Source organism: Entelurus aequoreus, linkage group LG06, assembly GCF_033978785.1.
Source record: "Entelurus aequoreus isolate RoL-2023_Sb linkage group LG06, RoL_Eaeq_v1.1, whole genome shotgun sequence".
In the NCBI taxonomy this organism is placed as follows: domain Eukaryota; kingdom Metazoa; phylum Chordata; class Actinopteri; order Syngnathiformes; family Syngnathidae; genus Entelurus; species Entelurus aequoreus.
Genome location: NC_084736.1, coordinates 30,828,961 through 30,855,862, shown reverse-complemented (window position 1 = coordinate 30,855,862; position 26,902 = coordinate 30,828,961). Strand labels below are relative to the sequence as shown.

Here is a 26,902-nt window from a genome sequence, read left to right as displayed (position 1 = left end):
GAGGGGAAAGAGGCAAAGGAGGAGAGGGAGAGGGAGGAGAAGAACAGCAAGAAGGAGGAGGAAGAGGCGAAGGAGGAGGAGCAAGATAAGAAGGAGGGGGAGAAGAAGAAAAAGGAGGAAAAGAAAGAGGAAGAGCTCGAGCTGCTGCTGTATAGCCTTAGAGTGAGTAAAAGTTAATGCTGAATCAAAAATCATGCATCTCACCTTATTCTGAATTAAGCAGCTCAAGGAGAGCACAAGTGCTGAAATATACAACCATCCCATCAGTGGGCATGCCAGTGAGAGCAGCGATTGTGAGTCACTGTTTCATGTTGGCTTTTGAAACGTTTAGCAATAGTGCTACATGCTAACGCTCCAAGGCTCTGACATTAGTGCTAGCAAACACAGAAAGTGATCTTTTTCACTGTTGTTGTCATGAAAGTAGTGTTTGTTGCAATCAAAGCACCTGGGGAAATAAGTTAGGGTCATGCCTAAAATATGACATGTAGTCATTAATGTTCATGTTACTACTGTACAAAAATACTTACAGCGTGTATATAAAACCTTGTTGACAGTCTTTAGATGTTGTTGCATTGTGAGCCGCCTCTTACTAGCAGTTTTCACTCTTTATAATCCACAGAAAAGAGAACGACGTGTGTGTTCTTGTCTTATGTGATGGCTGTGAAACTGCATCCTAAATGTGTAGTTGTCCATCAACAGCAATACGCAATAATTGTCACAATCTTTCACACCTTCGCTTCAGGAAAAAAAAAGTGAGACTTTTCTAATTTCTGGTGTTCAAATGTTGTTTCATATGTTACTTTGCATAGCAACACATGTAAAGACTTGACCCACCTGGGCTGGAGGGTGGTGGCTGCAGTTGACATGAAGAAGTCACTGCAACACACAATACAGGATCATGACAATTACATTACCACAATACAATATATATATATATATATATATATATATATATATATATATATATATATATATATATATATATATATATATATATATATATATATATATATATACACACAAAACCCAAAACCAGTGAAGTTGGCACGTTGTGTAAATGGTAAATAAAAACAGAATACAATGATTTGCAAATCCTTTTCAACTTATATTCAATTGAATAGACTGCAAAGACACGATATTTAATGTTCCCATTGAGAAACTTCATTTTTCTTTGCAAATATTCATTAACTTAAAATTTAATGGCAGCAACACATTGCAAAAAAGTTGTCACAGGGGCATTTTTACCACTGTGTTACATGGCCTTTCCTTTTAACAACACTCAGTAAACGTTTGGGAACTGAGGAGACACATTTTTGAAGCTTTTCAGGTGGAATTCTTTCCCATTCTTGCTTGATGTACAGCTTAAGTTGTTCAACAGTCCGGGGTCTCTGTTGTGGTATTTTAGGCTTCGTATTGCGCCACACATTTTCAATGGGAGACAGGTCTGGACTACAGGCAGGCCAGTCTAGTACCCGCACTCCTTTACTATGAAGCCACGCTGTTGTAACATGTGGCTTGGCATTGTCTTGCTGAAATAAGCAGGGGCGTCCATGATAACATTGCTCAGATGGCAACATATGTCACTCCAAAACCTGTATGCACCTTTCAGCATTAATGGTGCCTTCACATTTGTGTAAGTTACCCATGCCTTGGGCACTAATACACCCCCACACCATCACAGATGCTTGCTTTTGAACCTTGGGCCAATAACAATCCTGGTGGTTCTTTTCCTCTTCTTTCCGCAGGACACGACGTCCACAGTTTCCAAAAACAATTTGAAAAGTGGACTCGTCAGACCACAGAACACTTTTACACTTTGCATCAGTCCATCTTAGATGAGCTCGGGCCCAGCCAAGTCGCCGGTATTTCTGGGTGTTGTTGATAAATGGCTTTCTCTTTGCATAGTAGAGTTTTAACTTGCACTTACAGATGTAGCGACCAACTGTAGTTACTGACAGTGTTTTTCTGAAGTGTTCCTGAGCCCACGTGGTGATATCCTTTACACACTGATATCGCTTTTTGATGAAGGATCGAAGGTCACGGCCATTCAATGTTGGTTTTCAGCCTTGCTGCTTACGTGCAGTGATTTCTCCAGATTCTCTGAACTTTTTGATGATATTACAGACCCTAGATGGTGAATTCCCTAAATTCATTGCAATAGCTGGTTGAGAAATGTTCTTAAATAATTTGCTCACGTATTTGTTCACAAAGTGGTGACCCTCGCCCCATTCTTGTTTGAGAATGACTGAGCATTTCATGGAAGCTGCTTTTATACCCTATCATGGCACCCACCTGTTCCCAATTAGCCTGTTCACCTGTGGGATATTCCAAATAAGTGTTTGATGAGCATTCCTCAGCTTTCTCAGTCTTTTTTGCCACTTGTGCCAACTTTTTTGAAATGTTGCAGGCATCAAATTCCAAATGAGCTAATATTTGCAAAAAATAAAGTTTTCCAGTTGGAACATAACATTTCTTGTCTTTGCAGTCTATTCAATTGAATATAAGTTGAAAAGGATTTGCAAATAATTGTATTCTGTTTTTATTTACCATTTACACAACGTGCCAACTTCACTGGTTTTGGGTTTTGTATATGAATATACATATATACATACATGGTTAGCTTGTTTCTCAAGTAGATGAGCAGATTGGTTTATCATTACTACTCTTATGTTGTTAGATCCCTACAAAAGACCCAAAGAACTCGTAAAATATGACTACAGAGTTGAAGTTAAGTGAGGTCATCACCAGTTTATTTGGTGTTTTACAGTGTAAGATGTCTTCTCTCACCTAGTATGTATGTTGGCGCGGCAACACCAGGGAGCGGAAGCCTGAGAACTGGATAAGTCGTCACGTCTGGGAATGTAAAGAACGGGACTGAGAAACTGAGAGGAAGACCACTTGTTGGGGGTGTGGAGAGACTTGTCGGGTCTCCTTGACTCGGCATCAGTCCTGGATCAGGGCCTGGAAAAGTCCAAACAAGAATGCAGTCGTTTTCTTCTGTTACTCAGAGATCACACAATTTAGTAATGTAGTAAGTAACATAGTAATATTGTATGTAATATAGTAATATATTAAGTAATATAGTAAATATTATAGTAACATATTAAGTAATATGGTTGGATTGATGTCACTTCCGGTTTGGAGTTTGCGCGCGTCTGGCTGTTTTCGAAGCGGGGCTGTCGAGTTTGGCAATTACCTTGTGCAAAGCCAGTACAATTTTTTGTACTTTTTTGGCTTCGCTGTGTCACTGTGCCGTGACACTTTGTAGCTTTGTGTCGATCGGAGCTGCGAGCTAGCACACCGGAGCTGGCTAGCCTGAGATACGGAGGTGGATTTTTCCTTCTGTTGCTGGATGCGTCGGCAGATAGACCGTGATGCCTGCACCGAGGAAAAGCCCCACATCGGAGGAGTTCGAGGAGATGAGGCTCGCACTCCTTTCCCTGTGCGGCGATGTGACTGCGGTGAGGGAGCACCAGGAGCAGCTTTTGGGCCTGCTGGAGGAGGTCAAACAACTACGCCTCCAGAACGTGGAAAAAGCCCGGCGCATTGTGGACCTGGAGCAGCGAGTGGACGAGCTGGAGCAATACTCCCGCATGAATGATGTGGTCATCACCGGGATGAAGATCAAGCCACGCAACAACGCGCGTGCGGTGGCCGCGGACAGCGGGGAGCCCAGCGTGCAGGAGGCACAGTCGGTGGAGCAGTAGGTGGCCTCCTATCTCCAAAGCAGGGGGATAGAGATGGACCTGGAGCACATCGAGGCTTGTCACCCACTGCCCATGAGGAACCAGAGACCACCCGCTGTCATCATGAGATTCGCAAGCAGAAAGAAGAAGATCGCACTATTAAGGCAAGGACGCAAACTCAAAGGAACAGATGTTTTCATCAATGAACACTTGACCAAGAAAAATGCTGACATGGCAAGGGTCGCACGACAACTTAAAAGGCAAAGCAAAATTCAACAAACCTGGGTAAAGAACTGTAAGATCTTCATCAAACTAAATGGGACGCCGGAGGAAGCAAAAATCTTGGTGATAAGGAAAATAGAAGATCTTGACAAGTATTGACATTGATGCAGTACTTGGTATCAATGTAGCTTGTGACTTTTACATCATCTCAATGCTACCCACACCAAGAACACAGACCACACCAAGTATTAATATGGACATGTTACAGAAGATCCTCCAACATCAACAAAAAGAACTGGACATGTGTGAGTATCAAGAGCACACCACAACAGAGACTGATATGGACATAGACCCTGATAATAATTTTTTCTCTGCGATTGTTAAAAACTGTAATTATTTTACCCGCGAACAATATGAAAACAGTGTAAAATCAGAAGATAGTCTATCTATAATACATGTCAATAGTCGAATGCATGTACACTAACTTTGAGACTATCAAGGATTACCTGAAAGAATTTAGTCATCCATTTACCATTGTTGCAATCACTGAAACCTGGTTCAACAATGATAAAGGTATTGATTTTAGTTTGAATGACTATGAATTAACATACATAAACAGAATAAATAAAGTAGGAGGAGGGGTCGCATTTTACATTCATAAATCTGTTACATTTAAAGTTTTAACAAACATGACCATAGCAGTCGATGGATTATTTGAATGTTTAACAGTGGAAATCCTAAATGACAAAAAGACAAATATCTTCATGAGCTGTGTATATCGGGCACCTGGTTCAAGCATAGAATTTTTCAATGAGTGGATGGGTAAACTATTTTCCTCTGTGAACCAAAAAAACATATTTATCTGTGGTGATTTTAACATTGATTTGTTAAACTCAACCAAGCAAAAACATGTTGATGACTTCATTGACACAATGTACAGCTTGTCTCTATATCCAACCATAACCAAACCAAGCAGAATAACAACACATAGTGCCACAATCATTGACAACATTTTTACAAACATTATGGGAAATCAAGTCACCAGTGGCCTATTTATATGTGACATCACTGACCATTTACCTGTTTTTACTTTATATGACTGTCATCTCAAGAAAACCAAAGACACTATGGCAAAAATCTCTAAACGAATAACAACTGAGGAAACAATCTGTGACCTAAACAATAGTTTGGCAGTTCAGGATTGGACTTCAGTATACAGAGAACCAAATGTGGACAGTGCTTATTGTAATTTTTAGACATCTTTACTTCCCTGCATAATAAACATTGCCCCGTAAAAGAATATTTTATAAAAGGAAAAAATAAAAATAGCCCTTGGATCACAAAAGGGATAATTAATGCCTGTAAAAATAAAAACAATCTCTACAAACTTTTCATCAAAATAAAAACAAAAGAAGTCGAACAACGATACAAGAAGTATAAAAATAAATTAACTGATATTATAAGAACAAGCAAACGGTTATATTATCAAAAAAAACTATATGAAAACAAAAATAATATAAAAGGAACTTGGGATGTTTTGAATAGTCTAATCAAACAAGGATATTCCAAGTTGACATATCCTGATTACTTTATTGATGAAAACGGTGAAGATTATAATATGACTAATGTAGTAAACAAGTTCAATAGTTTTTTTGTAAATGTTGGTCCTAAATTGGCTGTTGATATCCCAGACAATGGAGTTACAAAATCAACTATTGAACAGAATTCTTCGTCATTCTTCCTCTCAGCTACCAATGAGCAGGAAGTGACAAACATTGTGCGGAAGTGTAAAAGTAAGTGCTCCACTAACTGCCATGATATCAACATGATATTGGTTCAAAAGGTTATCCTGAATATTGTAAAACCATTAACTTATATATGTAATTTATCATTCCAGACTGGCTGCTTTCCAAGTCAAATGAAAATCGCTAAAGTAACTCCGCTCTTCAAAAGTGACAGCAAACACGCTTTCACCAATTACAGACCAATCTCTCTTTTGCCTCAGTTCTCAAAAATCTTAGAGGAACTATTTAACTCTCGACTTGAATCTTTTCTTGAGAAGCATCATATAATCAATGACGGTCAGTATGGCTTTAGGTCCAAAAGAACAACTTCAATGGCAATAACTGAAGCTATTGAGGAAATTACTAATGCACTGGAGCATAAAAGATATGCAGTTGGTATTTTTATTGACCTAAAGAAAGCCTTTGATACCATTAATCATTCAATTCTACTAGATAAAATGGGAAGATGTGGAATTAGGGGGCTGGCTGGTGACTGGTTAAAAAGTTATTTAACAGGGAGGGTACAGTTTGTTAAAATGGGTCAATTTTTATCTGATACTCTTGGCATTGCTTGTGGTGTCCCCCAAGGGTCCGTGTTGGGGCCAAAACTGTTTAATGTATATATTAATGATATGTTTAATACATCCAAAATACTGAAATTTATACTTTTTGCAAATGACACAAATTTATTTTACAGTAGTGATGACTATAATGAGCTCATAAATACAGTAAACACAGAACTAAACATAGTAAAAAAATGGATGGACACAAATAAATTATCTTTGAATATAAATAAAACTAAGATAGTAATGTTTGGAAATCGCAGCATAACGTCTGAACAGAAAATAAGTATTGATGGTACCCAAATTGAAATCGTAAATGAGAATACATTTTTGGGAGTAATAATTGATAGTAAACTATCATGGAAACCTCATGTCAGACACATTTACACAAAAATCTCCAAAAGCCTCTCAATTATAAACAAAGCAAAACTATACCTCAATGAAAATGCACTCCGTACTCTATACTGCACCTTGGTACTCCCATACCTTACATACTGTGTTGAAATATGGGGGAATACTTACCACAACACAATTCATCCTCTGATCATATTACAGAAAAGAGCAGTGCAGATCATTCACAACGTTGGTTATTTAGAACATACTCATAATCTGTTTATGCAATCAAAGTTGCTCAAATTTGATGACCTTGTTAAATATAATACATTAATAATCTTGTATAAAGCTTTTAACAAATTATTGCCACCTAATCTACAACGTTTTTTTATAAGACGAGTGCAAGCTCATAACTTGAGAGGCTTTGGATATTTCTTATTGCCGAGAGCTCAAACCACTCGTAAACGTTTTTGTGTGTCTGTATGCGGAGTAAAACTATGGAACAAACTGGACTTACAACACAAGCAATGCCAAACTATTAATCGATTTAAATTATTATACAAACATGAGGTCTGGTTCAAATATAGAGATGAGGGTCTTTAATTTGACCTGCTGCTGTACTCTGTCTCAAAGTGTAACATGTGCTCAATGTTTCCTTACCATTATTGCTATGTTGTCTATTACCATTATTGCTATGATGTCTATTACCATTGTTGTGTTGGTATATTCATTATTCCTACATTGTTGATACAAATGATTGTTACAGTGTAATAATTATTGTTACCTATGGTAATGCTACTATGATACAACATCTGTATTATAATCCTTGACCAAAGTGAGAGTGAAACTCATGTGAATAATCACTGAATGGAGAACTGGGGGTGGGATTAAATAAATTATCTTCTTCCCACTCCCTTTCAGGCAAAACTGGACAATAATGCACTATATTAATTTATATTATTATGTTTTGTCAACTTGTACGTTTTTGTCATTGCCTGAAATAAATAAATAAATGAAAAAATGAAAATGAATATATTAAGTAATAGAGTAATATAGTAAGTAATATATTAAGTAATGTAGTAAGTAATATAAGTAATAGAGTAATACAGTAATATATTAAGTAATATAGTAATATAGTAAGTAGTATAGTAATGTATTAAGTAATATAAGTAATAAAGTAAGTAATGTAGTAATATAGTAAGTAACATAGTAATATAGTAAGTAATATAGTTAGTAATGTAGTAATATAGTAATTAAGGTAGTAAGTAATATAAGTAATGTAGTAGTTAATATAGTAATATATTAAGTAATATAGCAATATAGTAAGTAATATAGTAATATAGTAAGTAATATAAGTAATATAGTAATTAATATAGTAATATAGTAAGTAATATAGTTAGTAATATAGTAATATAGTAATTAAGGTAGTAAGTAATATAGCAATATAGTAAGTAATAATAATAATAATAATGGATTAGATTTATATAGCGCTTTTCTAGACACTCAAAGCGCTTCACAGAGAAGTGAGAACCCATCATTCATTCACACCTGGTGGTGGTAAACTACTTTTGTAGCCACAGCTGCCCTAGGGTAGACTGACGGAAGTGTGGCTGCCAGTTTGCTCCTACGGCCCCTCCGACCACCACCTATCATTCATTCACCAGTGTGAGGGTGAAGTGTCCTGCCCAAGGACACAACGGCAGCGATTTGGATGGTAAGAGGCCGGGAGGGAACCTGCAACCCTCAGGTTTCTGGCACGGCTGCTCTACCCACTACGCCATCCCATACCATAATATAGCAATATAGTAAGTAATATGGTAATACAGTAAGTAATATAGTGAGTAATATAGTAATATATTAAGTAATACAGTAAGTAATATAGTGAGTAATATAAGTAATACAGTAAGTAATACAGTAAGTAATATAGTAAGTAATATAGTAAGTAATGTAGTAAGTAATGTAGTAATATAGTAAGTAATATAGTAATACAGTAAATAATATAGTAATGTAGTAAGTAATGTAAGTAATATAGTAAGTAATATAGTAATATAGGAAGTAATATAAATAATATAGTAGGTAATATAGTAAGTAATACAGTAAGTAATATAGTAAGTAATATAAGTAATATAGTCGGTGATATAGTAAGTAATACAGTAAGTAATACAGTAAGTAATATAGCAATATAGTAAGTAATATATAGTAAGTAATATAGCAATATAGTAAGTAATATAGTAATATAGTAAGTAATACGGCGTGGTGAAGTTGGCCGTGCCAGCAATCGGAGGGTTGCTGGTTACTGGGGTTCAATCCCCACCTTCTACCATCGTAGTCACGTCTGTTGTGTCCTTGGGCAAGACACTTCACCCTTGCTCCTGATGGCTGCTGGTTAGCGCCTTGCATGGCAGCTCCCGCCATCAGTGTGTGAATGTGTGTGTGAATGGGTAAATGTGGAAATACTGTCAAAACGCTTTGAGTACCTTGAAGGTAGAAAAGCGCTATACAAGTATAACCCATTTATCATTTATTTATTTAATATAAGTAATATAGTAAGTAATATAGTCGGTAATATAGTAAGTAATACAGCAATATAGTAAGTAATATATAGTAAGTAATATAGCAATATAGTAAGTAATATAGTAATATATAGTAAGTAATATAGTAATATAGTAATATATAGTAAGTAATGTGGTAATATAGTAAGTAATTTAGTAAGTAATATAGTTATATATTAAGTAATATAATAAGTAATATAGTAAGTACTATAGTAAGTAATGTAGTAAGTAATATAGTAAGTAATATAATATAGAAATGTAAGTAATATAGTCATTAATGTAGTAAGTAATGTAAGTAAAATAGTAAGTAATGTAAGTAATATAGTAATATAGTAAGTAATATAAGTAATATAGTAGGTAATATAATCAGTGAGTGTCACACTGAGGGATGTCTTGTCCTATTTTTGACCAAGCCTGACAGTTGATTCATTAAGTAATATAGCAATATAGTAAGTAATATGGTAATATAGTAAGTAATACAGTAAGTAATATAGCAATATACTAGGTAATATAGTAAAATATAGTAAGTAAAGTAATATAGTAATGCATAGTAAGTAATATAGCAATATAGTAAGTAATATAGTAATATATAGTAAGTAATATGGTAATATAGCAAGTACTACAGTATGTAATATAGTAAGTAATATAGTAATACAGTAAGTAATATAGTAAGTAATACAGCAATATATATATATATATATATATATATATATATATATATATATATATATATATATATATATATATATATATATATATATATATAGTAATAGAGGGATATTGCAGCAAGTGTGTAGACTTTAACACATCAACATAACTCACAATCAGATAATGAAATGTGTGACAGTGTCTGTGTCTCACCATTGTGTAATATAGTATACTTATATAAGTATACTACATAAGTATACTTCCAGGAAGTCAAATGTAGGACAATTACATTTCTATTTTGTTGCAATTTTCCTGGATGTCAGTATTTTGTAGGGATGCACCGATCCGATATCAGCAATAAACAAATATCGGATGGTATCAGAATGTATCTAAATTGTCCAAAATGAGCTCTGATACAAGCAGTCCTGCAGCGTGTCTACTTGTGTGTGATATCATGTGCGATACAAGCAGTCCTGCAGCGTGTCTACTTGTGTGTGATATCATGTGCGATACAAGCAGCCCTGCAGCGTGTCTACTTGTGTGTGATATCTTGTGTATGCATGTATATACACAAATATATGCTGCACTTATTCCGTACACAAATGGCTAGCGGGGGTCATGGTTAGCAAAGATGCTGCAAAGGAGGAACTTGAAACTGTCCAGTAGAAACTGCTGGAACTATGAATGTTGCATTCAAGTCCATACAGAACGTTGTAAAATGTATATCTTCAGACTAGAAATGTCTTTCATATTTACCTTCATTTTCTGCTCTGGATTTCTTGTTTGCTGCTTTCCATTGTGAAGCTGGAGAGGAAATAATGATAAATATTGAAATACTGTATTTGTCATTGAAATAATTACTTTTACCTCCTCGTCTTTTACAGCAACCATTCTCTCTAATTGGTTTGATTAGCCCCGCCTCCTGGTTACTCCCTCCCTGCGTTGGCACATGAGTGTCACCTGTACGCCACAAAGATTGGAGATTACAAGTTGAAGGAATGTAAGTTGGTGTATTATGACTCGTATTTGTTTTTTGACAACAAGAACAGGGTTGGGCATGGGTAGGAACCCGGTCTTACACTCCGATTCTCCCAGAACCGTCCACATTTTAAACGTAAGTTCCCATTTTCAATGCTCAGTCCGCCAACCGGAAGAAATAGCCGCTAACTGTATCTCTATACACGGTGTGGATGACACATTATCTGTATGTAATATTGGCTGCATTTCCGATAGTTATGTGCCATGTTGTTCCGGACCACAGCAAACGTTACCATTTTGTTCCAGACCACAGCAAACGTTGCCATGTTGTTCCAGACCACAGCAAACGTTGCCATGTTGTTCCAGACCACAGCAAACGTTACCATTTTGTTCTACAACACAGCAAACATTGCCATGTTGTTCCACACCACAGCAAACGTTGCCATGTTGTTCCAGACCACAGCAAACGTTACAATTTTCTTCCAGACCACAGCAAAAGTTGCCATGTTGCCCCAGACCACAGAAAATGTTACCATTTTGTTCCAGACCACAGCAAACATTACTATTTTGTTCCACACCAAAGCAAACATTACCATTTTGTTCCAGACCACAGCAAAAGTTGCCAGGTTGTTCCAGACCACAGCAAATGTTACCATTTTGTTTCAGACCACAGCAAACGTTACTATTTTGTTCCAGACCAAAGCAAACGTTGCAATGTTGTTCCAGACCAGTGTGGAGCCGCTCCACTCAGTCAATAATCCTCCATTGCGGCAAATAAACATTTCTTGCAAGGGCTATTATCGCTGGAGGACGATGCGAAACATGTTACACAAAGAGGAAGAGGAAGTGGGAGCTGGCGAGCTAATTGCTAAGCTAGTCGCTAAGCTAGCTTGAAACAATAAAAGACATAGGTACTTAGTAAAGTTTAAGATGAGTGGATGGAAGTTCATTACGACAGAAAGGAAGCAGATATTAACAGGAAATTATAAATTATAAAAAGAGTTAGAAAGAGGATAACTTAACATTTGCGCTCTGTTAGTGTTTTGTGACCACTGCCATTAATCAGTGGTATTGATAGCAAGGGTAGTATCAATACATGAACGATACTAGAGTAATTAGAGCGACATTTTTTATTTTATAAATTTTCATATAATTCCCTGGACACAGGAGGACTTTAAAGAGAAGGGGGGGGGGGGGGGGGGGGGGTGGGGTGGGGTTGGTGGATGGGTAGCGTTTATATTTGAACCGATACGGTACTATTTCCTGGTACTTGGGAATCGATACCAGTACTCAACCGGTACTTATGTCGATAGACAATAATTGTTTTTGATGATAAAATCTCATTTTTACTGTTATTTCTTGTTTTATTGTCATATTTAGATGGCAGTAGTGTTTATTTTATGGTGTGTTTTTTGTTGCGCCCCACAAAGTGTTAATCCTGTAAGTATTGTACTTAATACGCAGCGGCTGCTTGATTGTAACGTGCATCTTAATTGTAGTTTTCATTACCAAATTTAGAGGTATTGAAATCGCCATGTAAAATTGCTAACACTAATCAGTAGCAATGTCAATAGAAAAGCCAACGTATTATTAGCATCAAGCTAGCTAGATAAATAGATACTTTATCAATCCCCGGGGGGGGGAAATTCAGGTTTTCAGCATAATCCTGTTCAAGATTAGACAAAAATTGTACAGGGAGACAGAACAGGAACGCTGACGGGCTTGCCAATTACGGTGCCCCTTGGCAAAAAGGTGAGCAGACTGAGGCCGAGAAAAAAACTTGATAGCAATAAGCATACATAAACATGTTACACAGAACCCACAAAACTTGCAACAGAGGGAAGGGGCTAGCGCATTCTTGGAAAAGTGGAGCCTTACTTTGAGTCAATTACTTGGTTGTCTCAGTGATCGTGCTGGAGTGATTGGCACCAGGCGTGACGTCACGCGCAACCCAGGTACCGGAAGAAGGCGCCGTAGGATTTGACGTGAATCGATGGTGGTAGCACTGTCAGTACCAAATAAGTATCGGATTCGCTAGCCATCCCCAGCGGCCGCTGCTGCAGGGTGCGACGTCCAATTCTAAAATCTGTTGGTGTGTTTGGACCTCCTACATCTCTTTGTATCTCAAATATATTTGCTTCATTTAGTCAAGTTTGATGTCTTCAGAGCAGACTTCACAAAGTGGGTTTGGCTTTTTTTTAGGGTGGGAAAAGTCACAAATGATTTTTTGTTTTGTTGACTTGAAGAAATCCGTTTTGACTAAATAAATACAGTCCTCGTATAGATAGTAGTTTTTACTACAGTTTAGTTATTGTGCATTATTGACTTTGTTTTAAACAAAGATCATGTCATTAAATAACCACCATGCAAAAAATATACTGCAGTAAATCAGGGCTATTCAACTATGTCATAAAGAGGGCCACAGTTTCAAGAGCCCAAGGTCTCAGGGGCCGGACATCAAAAATAGAATGTTTCTTTAGAAAGTGCCTTTGCAGGTTATATTCCTTCGAGACTATGTTTACTTATTTACAAAGTAAACATCAGCTTTCGCACTGCACTGTCAATAAATTCATTATTCTGCCCTTGCTACTCGCTTCTAGCTTGTGCAGCTAGACATATAGTTAACAGCATGAAGAAACAGAAGCTCCAGAAGTTTTGTTGATGTCCTTTCTTTTGAATTATAGTGTCTTTATATGTCTTCCTTTGTTTAGGTTTGTAAGACTGAAAATATAAACACTACACAAGTATAACGTCCATTGTGTGTGGTACATAAATAAAATAGAAGGTTTAGTGCTAATACACACAGCAAACATTGCACACGTGGTTTACCACAATTAAACCTCAATGTAGCTTTATCGCCCTATGCTGGTCAACTTTAGCGCTACATGTTTACTTATTTACAAAGTACAAACATCAGCTTTCACACCGCACTGTCAATAAATTCATTATTCTACCCTCGCTACTCGTTTCCAGCGTGTGCAGCTTGACAGGTAGTTAACACCATGTAGGAACAAAAGCTACGTTTTGTTGATGGTTGATGTTCCTTCTTTTGAATAACTGTTTTTTTCCTTTATAAGTCTTCCTTAATTCAGGTTTGTAAGACTGAAAATATAAACACTACAAAATTATATAACGTCCATAGTGTATGGTACATAAATAAAATAGAAGGTTTAGTGTAAATACACACAGCAAACATTGCACACATGTGAATTAACACAATTAAACCTAAAGTGTAGCTTTATCGCCCTCTGCTGGTAAACTTTAGCGCTACATGTTTACTTATTTAAAAAGGACACACCTCAGCTTTCACACCGCACTGTCAATAAATTCATTATTCTGCCCTCGCTACTCGTTTCCAGCGTGTGCAGCTTGACAGATAGTTAACAGCATGTAGGAACAGAAGCTACGTTTTGTTGATGGTTGATGTTCCTTCTTTTGAATTACTGTTTTTTTCCTTTATAAGTCTTCCTTAATTTAGGTTTGTAAGACTGAAAATATAAACATTACAACATTTTAACGTCCACAGTGTATGGTACATAAATAAAATAGAATGTTTAGTGTTAATACACACAGCAAACATTGCACACATGTGGTTTACCACAATTAAACCTAAAGTGTAGCTTTATCGCCCTCTGCTGGTCAACTTTAGCGCTACATGTTTACTTATTTAAAAAGTACACACATCAGCTTTCACACCGCACTGTCAATAAATTCATTATTCTGCCCTCGCTACTCGTTTCCAGCGTGTGCAGCTTGACAGATAGTTAACACCATGTAGGGACAGAAGCTACATTTTGTTGATGTTCCTTCTTTGAATTACTGTTTGTTTTCCTTTATAAGTCTTCCTTAATTTAGGTTTGTAAGAATGAAAATATCCATCCATCCATTTTCTACCGCTTGTCCCTTAAACATTACAAAAGTATTACGTTCATTGTGTATGGTACATAAATAAAATAGAAGGTTTAGTGTTGATACACACAGCAAACATTGCACACAAGTGGATTAACGCAATTAAACCTAAAACATTGCTTTATCGCCCTCTGCTGGTCAACTTTAGCGCTACATGTTTACTTATTTACAAAGTAAACACATCAGCTTTCACACTGTGAAATCATCAATCATGTTTTTGTTTTTTTATGCATTCGTCACCATTGTCTCTCATCATGATTGAGAACGATACGCAAAATTCCCCAAAAAGTGCAGTTCCCCTTTAAGCGCAAAAATTATAACTAGAATGGTGGAGCTGTATTTTCATTTGTACTCAAATGCAATTGACAGTTTGTGAACAAAACTATATTATTATAATATTATAACATTAATATTATAATATTATTATTATTAGCCATTATTATTTAGTTAAATATTAACACTGCATAATCAATCAATTCTTTTGCAGTTTTGTAGTATTGATGTTTGTAATCAGCCTGACCCAAGCCTTGATAATAATCTTTGTGATTGACACCTGCTTTCGTGTCATTTGACAAGGTTGTAAACTGTCAGTAGGTTAGATATAATTATTTAATGTGATTAAAATCAAGAGTCATTTTGAATTTCAGTGTTAATATCTGAGTAGGCCCCCGGCCCTCTATGTAGTGGAAAAGTATGGCCCCGATGTCAAAAAGGTTAAGAACCCCTGATATAAACAACATATTATGTATGGTGTGTTCTTTTGTGTGGTTTTCCAAAAATAATTGAAACTTTTATGAAAGTGTACTCCTTATATTCAAAGGATTGATATTTATGTACTGCTTGAAAAAAGACAAATGTAACGTACATTTTTGACCCTTCCTCTCAAAGAAGAATCGGAATGGAAACAAGGAAACAGAGTCGTCCAATTCCAATGGATAACCTACCCTAATCATGAAGATCTCGGAAAGAATAACACCTCTTAAATATTAGGGGTGTCAAAAAAATCGATTTTCGAATTAATCGTGATTCTTATTTGTAACGATTTTGAAGTGATTAAAAGAAAAATCTAAAATCCCCCCCCCCCCTAAAATGTGTCCTGTCTAGCCACTTTATTAAATGTTTGGGTAGAATTTTACTAAACAAAACCATTTTTTTAAAGTAATGTACACATTTATCAGAGCTGTTTATCTACTTTATGAAATAATGTAGTTAATCATAGAACTGTCACCCAATGTTATTAAAAGTTATCAATTTTGAACCAAGAATCGAATCTGAATCAAATCGTTACACCCAAGAATCAAATCGAATCATGTGGTGCCCAAAGAGTCACAGCCCTAACATACATATATAAATAAATAAATACATAAATATATATGTATGTATAAACAAAACTAATAATACAATAATGATAATAGTAATAATATCAAATAATAATATATTACAAATATTATAAAATAACAATATATTAATAATAATATCAATATATAATATATATAATAATAGTACATATAACATAAATAAAATATATATATAAAATAAAATAATAAATATATACATAAATATAAAGAAATATATATAAATAAATAATTTACACAATAAAAAATAATATATATAAAAATAAAAATATATTCATAATATTATTGATGAATGAGTTATGATGTAGATAATACAGAACAGTTTAATGCTTCATTGTTAATCACAAGATCACAACATTTAATTTTCACCTCGCTTAGAAAAATGGTTTCAGATTTTTCCCACAATACATTTCTGGTATTCAAAGACATACGGAGATTCTTACTGTGGTTGTTGAGCTCTTCGTCCAAAGTCAACAGGTGGTCGTCACCGAAGAGGCTGCCTGTGTCTACAAGACAGGACTTTATCATTACAATCGTGTTCTCGCTCTGCATGCGTGTCGTTTTCTCCACAACCTACCAACTGTTGTCACCAGGTAGCTGTCGTTCATGAACTCTGACAAATCGTCTGAAACAGCAAAAATCAGACAGTATTTGTTAAAAAGGGGTCATGTTCTGCAAAAATCACTTTTCTTGCCTGTTTTTGGTGTATTTGAGATGCAAAAGTGCAGAAAAGGTGAGTCTTTGAGATGTTTATAAAGTAATTTTGTCATGTTCCAAACTTGTTCTGATCTTTACCAACCAGTGACGTCAGCAGATGTCTCCAAACATGGTAGAGGTTTGCCTGGAGACCTCTGCTAATTTCGGCGGTCCTTGAACTCATCGTAGTTTGTTTACATGTACAACTTTCTCTGACGCTGCCACAGATAGACATGTTTTATGCCACTCCTTCTTTGTCTCATTTTGTCCACCAAACGTTTGATGCTGTGCGTGAATGCACAAAGGTGAGCTTTGTTGATGTTATTGACTTTTTGGAGTCATATTTGGTCAGTGCATGACTGCAAGCTCACCGATGCTAACATGCTATTTAGGCTAGCTGTATGTACATATTGCATCATCATGCCTCGTTTGTAGGTATATTTGAGCTCATTTAGTTTCTTTTTCTCATGCCCTCTGTGTATTTAATTTACATTTGCATGTCTCATGACACATTATCTGTAAGTAATATTGGCTGCATTTCTGATTGCTATGTGCAATGTTGTTCCAGACCACAGCAAACGTTACTATTTTGTTCCAGACCACAGCAAACGTTACCATTTTGTTCAAGACCACATCAAACATTGCCATGTTGTTCCAGACCACAGCAAACATTGCCATGTTGTTCCAGACCACAGCAAACATTGCCATGTTGTTCCAGACCACAGCAAACGTTACCATTTTTTTCAAGACCACATAAAACGTTGCCATGTTGTTCCAAATCACAGTAAACGTTACCATTTTGTTCCAGACCACAGCAAACGTTACCATTTTGTTCCAGACCACGGCAAATGTTACCATTTTGTTCCAGACCACAGCAAACGTTAACATTTTGTACCAAACCACAGCAAACGGTACTATTTTGTTCCAAACCACGGCAAACGTTGCCATGTTGTTCCAGACCACGGCAAACTTTACCGTTTTGTCCCAGACCACAGCAAACGTTACCATTTTTCCCCAGACCATGGCAAACGTTGCCACGTTGTTCCAGACCACGGCAAACTTTACCGTTTTGTCCCAGACCACAGCAAACGTTACCATTTTTTTCCAGACCACAGCAAACGTTTACCTTTTGTACCAAACCACAGCACATGGTACTATTTCGTTCCAGACCACGGCAAATGTTACCATTTTGTTCCAGACCACGGCAAACGTTGCCATGTTGTTCCAGACCAAGGCAAACTTTACCGTTTTGTTCCAGACAACAGCAAACGTTACCATTTTGTTCCATATCACAGCAAACGTTACCATTTTGTTCAAGATCACAGCAAACGTTAACATTTTGTACCAGACCACAGCAAACAGTACTATTTTGTTCCAGACCACGGCATGTTACCATTTTGTTCCAAACAACGGCAAACGTTGCCATGTTGTTCCAGACCACGGCAAACTTTACCGTTTTGTTCCAGACCACAGCAAACGTTACCATTTTTTTCCAGACCACAGCAAACGTTGCCATGTTGTTCCAGACCACAGCAAACATTACCCGGCTTGCAAAGATTGTAATACATCGACGAGAAGAAGACGGCCTGCCGTTTCCTTTAACTTGAACACACACATTCGTACCTTTACCTCTGTAAAACTAAAATAATGCTATTTGGTAACCGTAGAAAGGAAAGTCAAACACAAATAGATTCAAAGAGTGACAGAAATCATTTTTTTGGGTGTAATAATATTTAAACAAATGATTTGGTGAATTTGCAAACAGCTAAAATGATGCACAAAGCAAACTATAAGAATGTAAGACAATTGTTCTCAACAAAAGAGGAGAAATATAACTTTAGAGAACAATGTAATTTCAAACATGTGTATGCACGTACAACACTTAAAACCTTTAGTATATCAGTATGTGGAATTAAATTACGGCATTGAGTAATAAACAATTTACCAACATTCTTCCATTACAACAGAAGCAAAAACGTGTGTTTAGATAGCCACACATGTACGCACCTGTGATTGAGGGCAATTATTGGTATTTTCACATGCGATTGACTTGTACTGTACGCACCATGAAGGTGACACTTCATCCGAATGTTGGTAATGTGTTGAGTTGTGCTTTTTAAGATCATATCAGTAGGTATGTGTATGTGTGTGTATGTTTGTTTGTGTGTACAAAACCCAAAACCAGTGAAGTTGGCACGTTGTGTAAATGGTAAATAAAAACAGAACGATTTGCAAATTGTTTTCAACCTATATTCAATGATTGGCAACACTAAATTGGCCCTAGTGTGTGAATGTGAGTGTGAATGTTGTCTGTCTATCTGTGTTGGCCTGAGATGAGGTGGCAACTTGTCCAGGGTGTACCCCGCCTTCCGCCCGAATGCAGCTGAGATAGGCTCCAGCACCCCCCGCAACCCCGAAAGGGACGAGCGGTTGAAAATGGATGGATGGATAGACTGCAAAGACACAATATTTAATGTTCGAACTGGAAAACTTTGGTATTTTTTGCAAATATTAGTTTGCAACATGTTTCAAAAAGCTGGCACAAGTGGCAAAAAAGAAAGTTGAGGATTGCTCATCAAACACTTATTTGGAACATCCCAAAGGTGAACAGGCGAATTGGGAACAGGTGGGTGCCATGATTGAAACTTGAGGTTTTCCATCAAGCATGGAGTGATAGTTTAATAACTTATAAACGCATGCTTACCTTAGCTAAAGCTAAATACTACTCAAATCTCATCCGCCTCAACAAAAACGATCCTAAATTTCTGTTTAGTACAGTAGCATCGCTAACCCAACAAGGGACTCCTCCCAGTAGCTCCACCCACTCGGCAGATGATTTTATGAATTTCTTTAATAAGAAAATTGAACTCATTAGAAAGGAGATTAAAGACAACGCATCCCAGCTACAACTGGGCTCTATTAACACAAATACGACTGTATATACGACGGACACTGCCCTCCAAAATAGTCTCTCTATTTTTGATGAAATAACATTAGAGGAATTATTACAGCGTGTAAGTGGGATAAAACAAACAACATGTTTACTTGACCCACTTCCTGGGAAACGTATCAAGGAACTGTTTGTATTATTAGGTCCATCAGTGTTAAATATTATAAACTTATCACTTTCCTCCGGCACTGTTCCCCTAGCATTCAAAAAAGCGGTTATTCATCCTCTGCTCAAAAGACCTAACCTCGATCCTGACCTCATGGTAAACTACCGACCGGTCTCCCACCTTCCGTTTATTTCCAAAATTCTCGAAAAAACTGTTGCACAGCAGCTAAATGAACACTTAGTGACTAACAATCTCTGTGAACCTTTTCAATCCGGTTTCAGGGCAAATCACTCTACGGAGACAGCCCTCGCAAAAATGACTAATGATCTATTGCTAACGATGGATTCTGATGCGTCATCTATGTTGCTGCTTCTTGATCTTAGCGCCGCTTTCGATACCGTCGATCATAATATTTTATTAGAGCGTATCAAAACACGTATTGGTATGTCAGACTTAGCCTTGTCTTGGTTTAACTCTTATCTTACTGACAGGATGCAGTGCGTCTCCCATAACAATGTGACCTCGGACTATGTCAAGGTAACGTGCGGAGTTCCCCAGGGTTCGGTTCTTGGCCCTGCACTCTTTAGTATTTACATGCTGCCGCTGGGTGACATCATACGCAAGTACGGTGTTAGCTTTCACTGTTATGCTGATGACACTCAACTCTACATGCCCCTAAAGCTGACCAACACGCCGGACTGTAGTCAGCTGGAGGCGTGTCTTAATGAAATTAAACAATGGATGTCCGCTAACTTTTTGCAACTCAACGCTAAGAAAACGGAAATGCTGATTATCGGTCCTGCTAGACACCAACATCTATTTAATAATACCACCTTAACATTTGACAACCAAACAATTAAACAAGGAGACTCGGTAAAGAATCTGGGTATTATCTTCGACCCAACTCTCTCGTTTGAGTCACACATTAAGAGTGTTACTAAAACGGCCTTCTTTCATCTCCGTAATATCGCTAAAATTCGTTCCATCTTGTCCACTAGCGACGCTGAGATCATTATTCATGCGTTCGTTACGTCTCGTCTCGATTACTGTAACGTATTATTTTCGGGCCTCCCTATGTCTAGCATTAAAAGATTACAGTTGGTACAAAATGCGGCTGCAAGGCTTTTGACAAAAACAAGAAAGTTTGATCATATTACGCCTATACTGGCTCACTTGCACTGGCTTCCTGTGCACTTAAGATGCGACTTTAAGGTTTTACTACTTACGTATAAAATATTACACGGTTTAGCTCCAGCCTATCTCGCCGATTGTATTGTACCATATGTCCCGACAAGAAATCTGCGTTCAAAGAACTCCGGCTTATTAGTGATTCCCAGAGCCAAAAAAAAGTCTGCGGGCTATAGAGCGTTTTCTATTCGGGCTCCAGTACTCTGGAATGCCCTCCCGGTAACAGTTAGAGATGCTACCTCAGTAGAAGCATTTAAGTCCCATCTTAAAACTCATTTGTATAATCTAGCCTTTAAATAGACCCCCCCTTTTTTAGACCAGTTGATCTGCCGTTTCTTTTCTTCTCTCCTCTTCTCCCCTGTCCCTTGCGAGGGGGAGTTGCATAGGTCCGGTGGCCATGGATGAAGTGCTGGCTGTCCAGAGCCGGGACCCCGGGTGGACCACTAGCCTGTGCATCGGTTGGGGACATCTCTGCGCTGCTGACCCGTCTCCGCTCGGGATGGTTTCCTGTTGGCCCCGCTGTGGACTGGACTCCCGCTGATGTGTTGGATCCACTGTGGACTGGACTTTCACAATGTTATGTCAGACCCACTCGACATCCGTTGCTTTCGGTCTCCCCTAGAGGGGGGGGGTTACCCACATATGCGGTCCTCTCCAAGGTTTCTCATAGTCATTCACCGACGTCCCACTGGGGTGAGTTTTTCCTTGCCCGTATGTGGGCTCTGTACCGAGGATGTCGTTGTGGCTTGTACAGCCCTTTGAGACACTTGTGATTTAGGGCTATATAAATAAACATTGATTGATTGATTGATTGATTGATTGGGTATAGAAGCAGCTTCCATGAAATGCTCAGTCATTCACAAACAAGGATGGGGCGAGGGACACCACTTTGTCAACAAATGCCTGAGCAAACTCAATGAACTTTTGCAAGGAATTTAGGGATTTCACCATCTACGGTCCGTAATATCATCAAAAGGTTCAGAGAATCTGGAGAAATCACTGTACGTACGCAGCAAGGCTGAAAACCAACATTGAATGCCCGTGAACTTCGATCTCTCAGGCGATACTGCATCAAAAAGCGACATCAGTGTGTAAATGATATCACCACATGGGCTCAAGAACACTTCAGAAAACCTCTGTCAGTAACTACAGTTTGTCGCTACACCTGTAAGTGCAAGTTAAAACTCTACTATGCAAAGCAAAAGCCATTTGTCAACAAGACACTGCAAAAACTGAAATCTAAGTAAGATTAAATATCTCAAACAAGGGTGATATTTGCTTATTTTCTGTCTGATAAGATAATTCTTCTCACTAAGCAGATTTTATGTTAGTGTTTTACTTGTTTTAAGTGTTTTGGTCCTAAATTATCTCAGTAAGATATTACAGCTTGTTGCTGAGATTTGATTACCTATATTGAGTAAAACATGCTTGAAACTAGAATATCAACTGTTGCAAAGCTGTGTCATCAACACTCACAAGTATAAAACTACTTTTTTAAAGTAATCATTTCTTATTTCAAGCATGTAAAAAAAAAAATCATGACTTTGACACAATTGTGTCTCATATTAAAACAGATGACAGCCAAATGGACTTTGCTGTTTTATTTTCAATGAAACAATAGAAAATAAGTACTCAGATAGTAGTCCAGTTGGCACAGTACAGTAAACTGACAGTTAATATTTAAACATTTAACATGTGACATTTCAAACAATTTTGAACAGAAATAGTTCATGCACATTCAGATAAATTCCTAAAAATTACAATTAAAACATTTTTGGCTGGGGACTGGGCTGTATATATGCGCACTAATTGACTGAAAGAGCACGCACTTGGCGCGATGATGTCATGTTGTCGATGGAAAAATGCATTTTTAGACCATATGATTTTCCTGAGCGGCTAAGAGACCCCGAGAGTAACAAGCGGTTGCCTTGTTGCCTTTCCATTAAGAACAATACATTGGTTTTTAGTATAAGTTTGCTGGTTTCAAGAAACGTAATGACGAGCGCATATCATTATGTCAAGATAATGGCACTAGCATTTACTTAATTTAAGAATATTTTTCAACATATTGAGCAAAAAGGTCTATTTTTTTTTCTACCAAGAAAAGTGCACTTGTTAATAGTGAGAATATACTTATTTTAAGGTATTTTTGGGTTCATTGAAGTTAGCTAATTTTACTTGTTTTGGAAAGTCTTGACAAGCCAAATTTTCTTGTTCTATTGGCAGATAATTTTGCTTAGTTCAAATAAAATACCCCTAATTTTTGTAATTTTTTTTCTTGTTTTTGAATACTGACATTTTGCAGTGCACTCAGAAACGCCGCCGGCCTCGCTGGGCCCGAGCTCATCGAAGATGGACTGATGCAAAGTGGAAAAGTGTTCTGTGGTCTGACGAGTCCACATTCCAAATTGGACCAAAGAGGAAAAGAACCATCCGGACTGTTCTAGGCGCAAAGTTGAAAAGCCAGCATCTGTGATGGTATGAGGGTGTATTAGTGCCCAAGGCATGGGTAACTTACACATCTGTTAAGGCACCATTAATGCTGAAAGGTACATACAGGTTTTGGAGCAACATATGTTGCCATCCAAGCAACGTTATCATGGACGCCCCTGCTTATTTCAGCAAGACAATGCCAAGCCATGTGTTACAACAGCGTGGCTTCATAGTAAAAGAGTGTGGGTACTAGACTGGCCTGCCTGTAGTCCAGACCTGTCTCTCATTGAAAATGTGTGGCGCATTATGAAGCCTAAAATACCACAACGGAGACTCCGGACTGTTGAACAACTTAAGCTGTACATCAAGCAAGAATGGGAAATAATTCCACCTGAAAAGCTTCAATAATTGGTCTCCTCAGTTCCCAAACGTTTACTGAGTGTTGTTAAAAGGAAAGGCCATGTAATACAGTGGTAAAAATGCCCCTGTGACAACTTTTTTGCAATGTGTTGCTGCCATTAAATTCCAAGTTAATGATTATTTGCAAAAAAAAAAAGAACTTTCTCAGTGTGAACATTAAATATCTTGTCTTTGCAGTCTATTCAATTGAATATAAGTTGAAAAGGATTTGCAAATCATTGTATTCTGTTTTTATTTACCATTTGGGCTCTGTACCGCGGATGTCGTTGTGGCTTGTGCAGCCCTTTGAGACACTTGTGATTTAGGGCTATATAAATAAACATTGATTGATTGATTTACACAACGTGCCAACTTCACTGGTTTTGGGTTTTGTCCTGTATTATTCATATTTTTAGTTAATTTAGCATTTTGTATGCTTGAAATTGCTTCATTTAAGGCCAACAATACTCGGAATATGCTTGAAAAAATGAAGTGAAGCCGCAAACTTTAAATGGTGATGGACGACTGTAAACATGCACTTTGTTGAATTAAAGTAAAAAAAAATAGCTGGTTTGAGTTTTTATTTTATTTTTAATTTTTTTAAGAGTGTAAACAGTGAATGTATGCAAAATATTCACCTGGTAAATCTCCATCGTCCAGACAGACAATGGAGTCCTTCTCCGCCTCCTGCATCTTGGAACCTGTCGTGAACAAAGACTTGATTTAGTGTTCATATCCTTGAAACATTTTTATTGCTTCAAACTAGTTTTCTCCGCATCCTAAAAACTAACTTTTGCATGTGCAAACCTTACAAAAGCACATATTTCTAGTAGAATCCACAGAGATGCATTAATACAGGCCTATGTAGACATGAAGGACTTTAGACCCGGACCTCAACCCCACATCTTTGGAAATAATACCAACAGAGCAGGTCCTAAATGTGTAGAAATATTTGACCAATAATGACTTACCCTGTAATGATTATGAACAAAAATGACAGTATATAAGCTCGGTTTGTCAAAAGTATCGATACTTTATAGTTTCATTTGTGTCTTTACTGCAAATATTTTTCCATCAAATTATGCTGACAATTTCATAAAATAAAATTTGTGAGCAAATTATTTGTTAAAACACTGCAGAAAAAATCTCAGTGTTTTAAACATTCACACTGATAAAGCTTAACCTATGTAGCTATAACAATCTACAAGGTTAATATAGTCAGCTTATCTTTCTGTCATTCAAGTTTTCATTACATTTATTTACTTTTGCATTTGAATCTATTGTAATGCTGATAGGGTCATATAACTTTTTATGTGACACTTTTTAACTGCTAGCATGCTAACATTAGCATGCTTACTTTCTGAACTAGTTTTGAAACCGTTTACCCCAGAGTCCTATAACTTGGTACATGACACTTGTAAACCATCCATCCATCCATTTTCTACCGCTTGTCCCTTTTGGAGTTGCGGGGGGTGCTGGAGCCTATCTCAGCTGCATTCGGGCGGAAGGTGGGGTACACCCTGGACAAGTCGCCACCTCATCACAGGGCCAACACACCATTAGCATGCAAACGTTAGCATGCTAACATTAAAGTGCTAACTTTTTTTGCTAAATGTACTCTTTTTTTCTCTAATCCCCCAACCATGCACCTTGGTAACTTGGTAAGTGAGACAAGCTAACTATTATCATGCTCATGTTAACTTGCTAGGATGCTAACATTAACATGCTAGCTTTTTGAGCTAGTTTAGTTACGTTTACCCCAGAGTCATATAACTTGGTATGTGACACTTGTTAACTTGTAGCATGCAAACGATAGCATGCTAGCTAGCTAACTTAAGCATGCTAACTTTTTCATTTAATTTTACACTTTTTTTCCTCAATTTCCGAAGCCATACACCTTACAGCCGTGTTAATTGATGTGTGAGACATGCTAACTGTTATTATGCCATCATTAGCGCACATGCTAAGTGTTAGCATTTTAATGTGTGCATGCTAACATTTTAGGCTAGCTCATTTTGTACAGTTACACCTAAAACTCACGGATTCAGAAACTCGGCACCATCTTAAAAGTACGGCGGCTTCCGGCGACCCCCGGCCAGAGGTCCAGGGCACAGATAGCAGGCCCATCAAAATGTTATAGTTATTATTATTATTCATTATCAATAGTGCTATTTCTATTGGTATTTGTGTTGCTCTCTTCGTAGTGCAATAATGTTGATTGTCATTTATGTGTTACTACATCAACAATATGATTTTCCTGAGTGGATGGACAGGACAAAAAAATATAAAAAATCAGTTCGGAAAAATTCTATGCAGAAATCTTCGTTGCTCCAAAACTAAAGACTCACTTCCGGTAAATCAAGACTGAAGCAAACGATACTGTCTGAGTGTTAAGTGAATATTTATATTGAATATTTCTGCACACCCGCGACTCTAAATAGTATAATTTTTGTCTCTAAAATTGTTATAAGTACACCTCTGCATAACATTATATACTCAACGTTAAAAAAAGGACAAAATAAATATATATGAACTTACAGCAAATAATAATTTCATTATGAATTGAAACGACTGCCAAAACACCACAAACACATAAAAATGCTTTTACTCACGCCCAATGATTAGCAAGTAAAACAATGATTGTCTTCAATTAAAAACCCTAGGGTTATGAAAAATGAACAAATTACAAGTATTGAAAATATTTTTTTCAAATAAAGAAAGGATTTGCAAGTATAACAACTATTTTATTCAAGTAAAAAAACATTTGCAAGCATAAAACTTTTTTTTTTCAAATAAAAAAAGATTCACAAGCAAAACAAATGTTTTACTTTAATCAAAACAATGATTCACAAGTATAAAAACAATTTTCTTCAATTAGAAAAGCAATTCTCAAATAAAATAATAATTTAGTTAAATAATTTTTTTACGAGTATAAAAACTATTTTCTTCAATAAAAAAAATATTTGCAAGTAAAAACAAAAACATTTTCTGCAAATACACAATTTTTAAGTATAAAAAATGTTTTCTGCTAGTAAAAAAAAATATTTCCAAGTAAAAAAAAACTATTTCTTCAATTAAAAAAACGATTCTCAAGTAAAAA

At 36.8% G+C, this 26,902-nt stretch overlaps 1 protein-coding gene across 4 annotated transcripts in view; it reads right to left on the bottom strand.

The window, feature by feature from the left end:
- ciita (class II, major histocompatibility complex, transactivator) overlaps positions 1-26,902 on the bottom strand; it is a 53,908-nt gene that overhangs the window by 17,295 nt on the left and 9,711 nt on the right. For all 4 annotated transcript variants that reach the window (XM_062050504.1, XM_062050500.1, XM_062050501.1 and 1 more), the window contains 7 exons: positions 24,441-24,503; positions 16,608-16,655; positions 16,474-16,536; positions 10,656-10,748; positions 10,545-10,592; positions 2,788-2,961; positions 835-876 (listed from right to left, as the gene is read on the bottom strand). In XM_062050504.1, the coding sequence (XP_061906488.1) occupies positions 835-876; positions 2,788-2,961; positions 10,545-10,592; positions 10,656-10,748; positions 16,474-16,536; positions 16,608-16,655; positions 24,441-24,495 (523 nt within the window). In that variant the 5' untranslated portion in view covers positions 24,496-24,503. The remainder of the gene's footprint in view (positions 1-834; positions 877-2,787; positions 2,962-10,544; positions 10,593-10,655; positions 10,749-16,473; positions 16,537-16,607; positions 16,656-24,440; positions 24,504-26,902) is intronic.